The 9,215-nt window shown below is 45.0% G+C and overlaps 1 protein-coding gene across 7 annotated transcripts in view; it reads left to right on the top strand.

The window, feature by feature from the left end:
* The first annotated feature begins 1,338 nt into the window (after positions 1-1,338).
* Positions 1,339-9,215, top strand: part of LOC138758874 (polypyrimidine tract-binding protein 1-like) — a 38,179-nt gene continuing 30,302 nt past the window's right edge. For 2 of the 7 annotated variants that reach the window (XM_069928386.1, XM_069928384.1), the window contains exon 1: positions 1,339-1,865. In XM_069928386.1, the coding sequence (XP_069784487.1) occupies positions 1,782-1,865 (84 nt within the window). In that variant the 5' untranslated portion in view covers positions 1,339-1,781. The remainder of the gene's footprint in view (positions 1,866-9,215) is intronic. The other 5 variants (XM_069928385.1, XM_069928388.1, XM_069928390.1 and 2 more) reach the window with 4 other exon arrangements.

Here is a 9,215-nt window from a genome sequence, read left to right as displayed (position 1 = left end):
TGCGCCGGCCTCGGCTCCCCCTCGCGCCGGTCTCGGCTCACCCCCCACCCCGCGCGCCGGTCTCGGCTCACCCCCCATCCCGCGGGCCCGTCTCGGCCCACCCCGCGCGCCCGTCTCGGCCCACCCCCGCGCGCCCGTCTCGGCTCGCCCCCCCCACCCCGCGCGCCCGTCTCGGCTCGCCCCCCCACCCCTCGCGCCGGCCTCGGCTCGCCCCCCCACCCCTCGCGCCGGCCTCGGCTCCCCCTCGCGCCGGCCTCGGCTCCCCCTCGCGCCGGCCTCGGCTCCCCCTCGCGCCGGCCTCGGCTCCCCCTCGCGCCGGCCTCGGCTCCCCCTCGCGCCGGCCTCGGCTCCCCCTCGCGCCGGCCCTCGGCTCCCCCTCGCGCCGGCCTCGGCTCCCCCCTCGCGCCGGCCTCGGCTCCCCCTCGCGCCGGCCTCGGCTCCCCCTCGCGCCGGCCTCGGCTCCCCCTCGCGCCGGCCTCGGCTCCCCCTCGCGCCGGCCTCGGCTCCCCCTCGCGCCGGCCTCGGCTCCCCCTCGCGCCCGGCCTCGGCTCCCCCTCGCGCCGGCCTCGGCTCCCCCTCGCGCCGGCCTCGGCTCCCCCTCGCGCCGGCCTCGGCTCCCCCTCGCGCCGGCCTCGGCTCCCCCACCACCACCACCCACACGCGAGGGCCGGCCTCGGCTCCCCCACCACCACCACCCACACGCGAGGGCCGGCCTCGGCTCCCCCACCACCACCACCCACACGCGAGGGCCGGCCTCGGCTCCCCCACCACCACCACCCACACGCGAGGGCCGGCCTCGGCTCCCCCACCACCACCACCCACACGCGAGGGCCGGCCTCGGCTCCCCCACCACCACCACCCACACGCGAGGGCCGGCCTCGGCTCCCCCACCACCACCACCCACACGCGAGGGCCGGCCTCGGCTCCCCCACCACCACCACCCACACGCGAGGGCCGGCCTCGGCTCCCCCACCACCACCACCCACACGCGAGGGCCGGCCTCGGCTCCCCCACCACCACCACCCACACGCGAGGGCCGGCCTCGGCTCCCCCACCACCACCACCCACACGCGAGGGCCGGCCTCGGCTCCCCCACCACCACCACCCACACGCGAGGGCCGGCCTCGGCTCCCCACCACCACCACCCACACGCGAGGGCCGGCCTCGGCTCCCCCACCACCACCACCCACACGCGAGGGCCGGCCTCGGCTCCCCCACCACCACCACCCACACGCGAGGGCCGGCCTCGGCTCCCCCACCACCACCACCCACACGCGAGGGCCGGCCTCGGCTCCCCCACCACCACCACCCCACACGCGAGGGCCGGCCTCGGCTCTGCCCCCCTCCCTGTGTTGCACCTGTACCTGCTTGTGGTGCGCCGCTATCGGCACACCAATATCTCCCCCAGCTGCTCAAGTGCTCCCATATCTGCCCCCAGTACATTCATGCCTCTAACTGCATACACTTGCTAGCCAGTATCTGCTCCACCCTTGCATTCACATGCTGTATCTCATTCCCTCCACGCATGTGCGCATCTGAATCTCCTCTTCCCCCTTCCATGCAGCTGTTTCTCTCCCACCCATTCTTATCTAACCCCACACACATGGCAATATCTTCACTCCCCGTCACACGCAGCATTCCCTCCTCTGCGCGCATGTCTCCCCACTTTGAGCACACTTTCATAGCCCTGCCTCCCATTCCCCGAGCATTTGCTCATCCCTCTGCCCCCTCCTCTCTGTGCACATGCTCATCCCTCTGCACTCCCCCCCAACTATTTTTGAATGTTAACTGCCCATGTTGCCATGGATTTCCTAACTTTTCTTCTCTTCTACAGCATTGTCCAAGATATAACAGTTGGTACAAAGGTATGATTAACTTTTAATGTCAAGATCTTTCACTAAGGTTAATTTATTACCATGCGAATGTGCTCGGTCTCATGACTGTTACTTCTCCTTTTTGACGTACAGAATTCCTGTGGTTATGCAATATGTTAGTTATGAGTGTAATTTTTGTTTGTGGCTGAGTACAAATGCCATTTCTAACATATTAAATTAACCACTTAGTTCACTTGTACATTGTAACCTGAATAGTTTTTGGTGAAGCCACTGTATTGATATTCTGTTTCGCTAATACTGTCATAATGCCTCTTTTGAAAGTGCTACATGTCTGTCTGTATCGGCAACATAGGTGAGTTTCCTAGTTAGTACCTCTTCATGTCATTTTGCACATTGTCTATACTGGCAATTTAGGGTAATTACCACCAGAGGTGTTTTTGGGTGGCACGGACTCATGGGCCGGAAGAGTCTATTAACATGCTGTATCTCAAGTCATAAATGGAGACAGGATGGGGGAGTGCAACTGAACTCCACACCTTTCATTTCTATTTACTTTTAAAGACAGTCAGGTTTGCTCCCTGGCCTAGATACAGGTATGCATTGGGTCAGTTGTGAAGGTCCTTTGCAAAGTTCTGAGCAGGGACTGTTTGTCTCTCCACAGATGCTACTGGATATTTTGTTCTGTGTTTACACAGCAATCCTTTGCAGTTTTTCTGATGGCAGACTTCCAAGTACTGTATTGTTGGTTTTTTGATTACATGATCTGATCTAGTTATTTCTAGCAGGGGCCCATGTCTTGTACAAATTGACAGACAGTAGGGGCTCTTGCCAGTTGAAGTTGTTTTGGTTAATTATTTAGTTTTAACTGTATTATCTATTAAACTTCTGGAGGGTATGGATGCAGCTCGAACAGTGTGAATTACTATACGGGTTGGAATATTTTGCTGCTCTTCCCATATTAATTTCCTTCAGTGTAAGTTCTTGTGACAATGTAGCTTTTAAACTTGAATGTTTTTGTTTTAGGTTTGGAGTTACGTACATTTGGTGTAATCAGGCTTATGATCCAGTTTCTCTTTGAGAATAGAATGCGCTCCAAATTGATGACCTGGAAGGCGAAGTCAGGCAGTTCTTATTAGTTTCTCATTAATATTGAATATTTTTGTATCAAATTGCCTGTAAACTGCTGCTGAGGCAGGCACCTCTTGTTACAGACTTATTAGGTATATTGTACTTGCACGAAAAGCCTGAAAGAGAATACGTGACTGGATAGCTGATTAAAAAATATATTATTTTGGCTGCTGGAATTAATCATTTTAAAAGTATGAGAAATACTGGTACTGCTACTGATTCTGAAATCTTTGAGCTGCGGAATCTTAATGGGAAGTTGGGAAGGTTTGATCTAGTCCCTTGCCTAGTAATACATTTGAGCTGAGTGTATTTGGTGCTGTGACTCCTGTCTTGGCAAAATGCACTTGTCCAGTTAGATTCCACTGTCAACAATGGATCTGCTGATCATTGTTATATTGGTTCAGTGGTTGGTAAATAGTGTCAGTGAAAGCCAAGTATGGAAGGGGACATTTTTGACATAAAGTACAACTCCATTTATCCAAAATGGTCAGGACTGGGCCTATGTCAGATAAATATTTTTTTTTGAGAACTGGTAATTTTTTAAAAATAGTCCAGTAGCAACAGCAAATCACGTATCATTGTTTAATTCTCACCAAAAAAATGCTGGCTGCTGTCGATCACCGAGACAAGCCCAACGCAGCTGTCAATCACTGTCACTGCTGATCCACGATACAAACCCTCTGCAGCTGATCCCCAGGGAGGCTTCGCAGGCTGGTGGAACATTCACTGGCAAGTCGTTGGGCTCCTGTCTTTGGTCACCGGAGCCTACTGCACACGTAGGCCGGGGTGAGGATTCGGCGTCGACATGCAGAGGAAGGAGCGAGGGAGGGAAGAAGATGGGTTGGGAGGGAACATCATTGAGCCTGACATCCCTGCTGCTGCCCAGGATCCCAAGGTCCCACTGCAGCCGGGAGGCCGCTCTCCTTTTTTTGTAATTCTTTATTTATTGCACTATGAACCATATCAACTAATATATTTACAAATGCATCTCTTTAAATATTCACAGTGGCATTTTCTCATTTTTTTCCCCATCCCTCCCTTCCCACCCCCCTCCAAAAGCAGTAAATATTGGACATATAAAATACAATAAAACAATATCTTCATACAAAAGGAATACAAACAAAACATCATCTACTGGTTCACATTAAATCTGATCGTGTTTATCATTTTAGGTGGTGGTGGTCCTAGGCCTGCTCTTTCTGCCATGTTCCATATATGGTTCCCAGGTTTCCCCAATCATTAAAATTTTGTCTTTTAAATTGTATATGATTTTTTTTCCCAATGGGATATACTTAAACTTGGTTATAAATTCCATTAATGTTTTAGTCATTTAGTCCAACGTGGCCATCTTATATCTTTATTTTCACCTCTTTTCTGCCTCTTCACCACCTCCATCCCTTTTTTTCCATTACTGTGTTTTTAAGTTTTCCTTTTTAATCTCAATATATGACAATGCATTTAAGACATGAAATACCCCAACAATCCCCACAAGCAATAACCCTTTAACCCCAAATGAACCTCCCCTCCTTGGATTGCCCCTTGTCCCTTGACAGCAACCACAACTCGCAACATTTGGTTTGCAAACTTACTCACAAGCATCAACCGATTTTGCAGTCACCCTTATTCTAACACCCCCCCCCCCCCCCCCAGAGAACACTATTTTCCTATACTTATAACAAAGCTCTCCTTTTTTTCCTTCTTCCCCTTCTCTTATCCATCTTTATATATACATTATCTTTACTTTATATTTTTACATATTTTTGTATATTTTCTTGTCACTCCTCCTCCACTCTTCTGTCCTGGAAATGTTCAGCAAATTCTTGGGCTTTCTTTGGGTCCAAGAACAATCTATTCTGTTCCCCAGGAATGGATACTTTGAGTACCACTGGATGTCTTAATATAAAATTATACCCTTCCATAAGATTGTTTTCGCCGCGTTGAATTCCTTCCTCTTCTTTAAAGGTTTGAAGCTTATGTCCGTGTTTAAAATTAAAAAAATTTTTTTTTTGTCCCTTATATTCTAACGGCTTATTGTCTTCTCTAACCTTCTTTCTTGCCTGCTCCAGTATGTTGTCTCTTGTCGTATATCTTAGAGATTTTACTATCAATCTCGGTTTTTGATGGTGGTGGCAGTTTAGGTACTAGCGCCCTATGTGCCCTTTCGATTTCTATTTCTTCATCTGAGTCTGTTATTCCCAGCACCTTTGTGATCCATCCTTTTATAAATTTCTTCATATCTGACCCTTTGCCTTCTTTCAGGCCAACTACTTATATGTTGTTTCGCCTACTGTTGTTTTCCAATAAGTCAATTTTTTGTTACAATAAATCTTGTCTCTAATTTTTTTTCGCTCTCTTCCACTTCCCTCTTAAATAATTTATCTCTATTTCTACAGCAGCTTCTTTTCCTCCACATTTTCTACACTTTTCCCTATTTCAGTCATGACCAGCTCTAAGCTTTGCATTCTGTCTTCAGCTCTTTTCATTTTTCTTTTGATTGAACTAAATTCTAATGATGGCCATTCTTTTAATGACCCCATTTGTTCTTTGAAAAAGGCTTTATCTAAACTTTGTCCTATTTTACCTTCTTTCCTTTGAAATTCTTGGTGGTCTTCTTCCTCTTCTTCTGTATCTATGTCTGTGTCATCTTCTCTGTATCTTTGTATCTTCATCCTTCTCTGGTGTCCTGCTTCTGTATCCTTGCTGAGGGAGGCCGCTCTCCTTGATGACACCAGGAGAAGGGATTCTTCTGGCCGCTTGTGGCTGGGAGATGGTGGCACCCAGTTTGAGAGGGAGAGTTGGAGAGAAAATTCAATGGGGGAAGGTAAAGAAGAAATGGAATGAGAAGAGGGAAGGGAGGTACCTGAAAAGACAATTGTCATTCTAATTTCATGTCGGTTGAATTTTTTTTCAATCTGTGAGGTCAGTTCAGCTTAGAAAAATTTTTGGATAAATGAGAATCTCTGATTTGCTTCCGATATCATCATTTATCCAAAATTTTAAAAAATTTTCAGATAAATGAGGATTTTGGAGAATCCGATTTCAGATAATCGGAGTTGTACTTGTTAATTGCTGGCAACACCTGGGGAACAATGTTCTCTATAAATTTTAGTAGTCAGTGTGTGTAAATATCTTGCATTGTGGAAATTTTTTTTTCCTGTCAAAGTATGTGCACACTGAATGCTTGTGTAAAAGTAAACCTGAATTATTAATTACTATATTATTTTAGGTAACTGACCTTTTGTACACACATTAATTTCTTTTGTACACAGGCTACAAACCTGTGTTGCACACACACACACAGCTTAGAGGGAAGACTGCTGGGGAATTGTGAAGATAAAAATAAATGTTAGAAACACTGCACAATGGACAGAAATTAATAAATATCACAATCTGAGTTATGATGAAGGATCTTCAGCCTGAGACAATTTCTCTTTTCATAGATACTGCCTGATTTGCTGAGTGTTCTGGTATTTTCTGCTTTGGTTTCAGCCTTCTGGAATCGGCAGGTTTTCTTTTAGTTTTCACAGGTGAATTGGACCCAATCTGAGCTATAATAAAGGATTATCACAGTTTGTGGGAGGTGCAGGAGATGAAAATTTGCAATGTTCCCTTGGAGTCTGTGATAAGGGCTCGACGTGAAGGTTTCCATGAAAATTAAGCCACTAGGTCATTTGGCCCATATCCATTTCTGTCAAAGTTTATCTCGCCTTCTAAGCAAACAGTCAATATGATTGCTCCTTTTAAAGTTTGCATCTGTATCTTGTATTTTTTAAGATTGGCAGTGTTCCATACTTTACATCTGGTTGAAAGATTACAGCAAATCTATGGCTTTTTTTGTAGAAAAAAATTGTCTTGCCACTTTCAGTCCAAGGGAGCCCATATACTTTGAGTGAACAGATGTAGCTCTTTTTCATACCAACAAAATTTATTTCAGTCACATACTGGACAATTTAAATTGCCATCATCATATTTAATTTCAAATTATTTATATTTTCTTTTACCATGGTGGTAGATTCGCACTGAAATACAGTATTAAGTGTATGGATTAGTAAATAAAGGTACTGTAGTGTTTTACAAAACTAAATCAGGTTTGAATGATTTGAGTAAATAAGCTTTGTTTGTCCTTGTTATGACAGCAATTACTAGCCCCATTTTCTGGACCATTCCAGGTCTCAAAGACATGCTGCCACTCTTCTAGATTGTCTCAAAATTAATTAGATGTCATGCTCAATTACATCTGTTCTCAATAAGCTCCATTTATCTGTCAACTGAGCATTGCTTCAAATGAATCTGAAGATGGCCATTAACATTCCAACCATACTACAAATCCAGAGGCCGCCCATGACATGGGACATTGGTCATCGGAAAGGGGCCTAACTGCTGAGGCTACATAATTGGTTTTGTCCTGACTTAATCGGAATTTTTCATTGCAATTTTGAAGTTCTGCTGAGGAATTTGCCCTGCAGTGAATTCTACTGCATTGAAACCATTTAGTCAGTTTTGCATATTCAGTTATGTAATATGTGATGTGTTAACTGAATCCCTGGAATGGATTTAGTTCCTATTCTCATATGGAACTCTACCAATTTTAACATTCCTAATACTTCAAAATATTGTGCAAGTGCCTGAAATTTGTGATTTAGTTTCAAAAGATTATTAGCTTAGAAAATATTTTCAAATCACCAACATATGTTTCCTGTTGTGAAGTAATGCATCTACTGAAGTTTGTACTTTTAATAGTTCCCCTACTGTTCTTTGGGTTCTGCGTCGTTTTCACAGTATTAATTATTTTTCTTCAGTCCCCAGGTGTGAGCTTGGTCTGTATTTGTAATTTTTTTGTATGGGGTCGTTTTTAATTCCCAATATATTTCTAGTTGCGTTCTTCAGAACATCACATTGGGGTACAGATTTTTTCTTGTACTAACGAATTTGTAATGCAAATCTCACTTGCTAACTGCTTGACTTAGCTGTCCCTTTTTTCACTTTTTTTGATCTGTGAAGTGATGTACAGTTATTGTAATGTCCACTTTAATCAGAGAGTTTAAAATGTCCATGTCACATTTCAGTTATGTCAAAAAATATTGATGTCCTTTGCATTCAAGGCAGAAAGAAAGAATTGTTGAACTTGTATGTCAAATGGATACAGAACATAGAACGAACATACATCTGTGCTGATCCTGATGTAATTTAAATTAATTCCATCTACGTGCATGTGACCCATATCCACTCATTCCCGCCTGTTCATGTGTCTGTCCAAATGCAGCTGTCCGTAAGCCCATGTCTGCGTGCGTTTTCTCTGGTTTCTCCAGTTATCCTCCCACATCCCAAAGACGAATGGGGCTTAGTGGGTTAATTGGTCACATGCCCTGTATTTAGGCAGTGTGGACTCGTGAGCCAGATGGGCCTGTAACTGTGCAGTATGTTTTAAACAAAAAATGACCAATTTCTGCTTCCCCTGCCTCCATTGGCAGTAGCCTTCAGGCACCTACCACACTACTTAATAAAAACATGTACATCTCCTTTCAATGTATTCCCTTTCAGTTTAAAGCGCTGCCCTCTACTATTTGATATTTCAACCATGGGAAAGAAAGAATGTCTGCCCTTCACATAACCTTTTCTTTTCAATTTTTACCTATTCTTGGTTTTTATAAATACAATACAAAGAAATGCGAACAAAATTGAAAATACAATATCACATATGTATTTATATCAAGATTAAAGTTCAAACAGTATAAACTCGGTCCCCCTCCACTGCACAGGATGAAGGCAGAAAAGGCACCAAAAATATTATATATGTAAACCCCATCTAACCTACTCGATTGGGGAAAAAAAACTAGCCAAAAAAACACCTGAGCAGCTTATCCTCAGGGATAAGCCACTAGGTTGTTCTAGCCAACAATGTAGAGAAGGCATTGCAGGAACAGAAAAACTCCTTGTGTCTGATTCAATAACCCCCAAAAGAGCAGTTATCGGATTGGGTCATAACTCCACCTGAAATATCTTTTCAAAAGATATTAAACATTTCTTTCCAATAGATTTCTAAGAATGGACAAGACCAAAACATGAGTGTCAATATAGTAATATCAGATTTTCACTGTCACAAGTAGGGATAATGTTAGAAAAAATGCATTCACCAGTTTAAGAATTTTGTCTTATAGATCCTGTAAGTTCCAATTCCCAAGCCTTTTTAATTTTATCACATGACCTTTTGTAATTCCATCAGGCAGCTCCTCTAATGTTCCAGTGAAAACA

Source organism: Narcine bancroftii, chromosome 3 (assembly GCF_036971445.1).
Source record: "Narcine bancroftii isolate sNarBan1 chromosome 3, sNarBan1.hap1, whole genome shotgun sequence".
Lineage (NCBI taxonomy): Eukaryota > Metazoa > Chordata > Chondrichthyes > Torpediniformes > Narcinidae > Narcine > Narcine bancroftii.
Note: the sequence above shows the minus strand (reverse complement) of the source record. Positions and strands in the feature narration are given on the sequence as shown.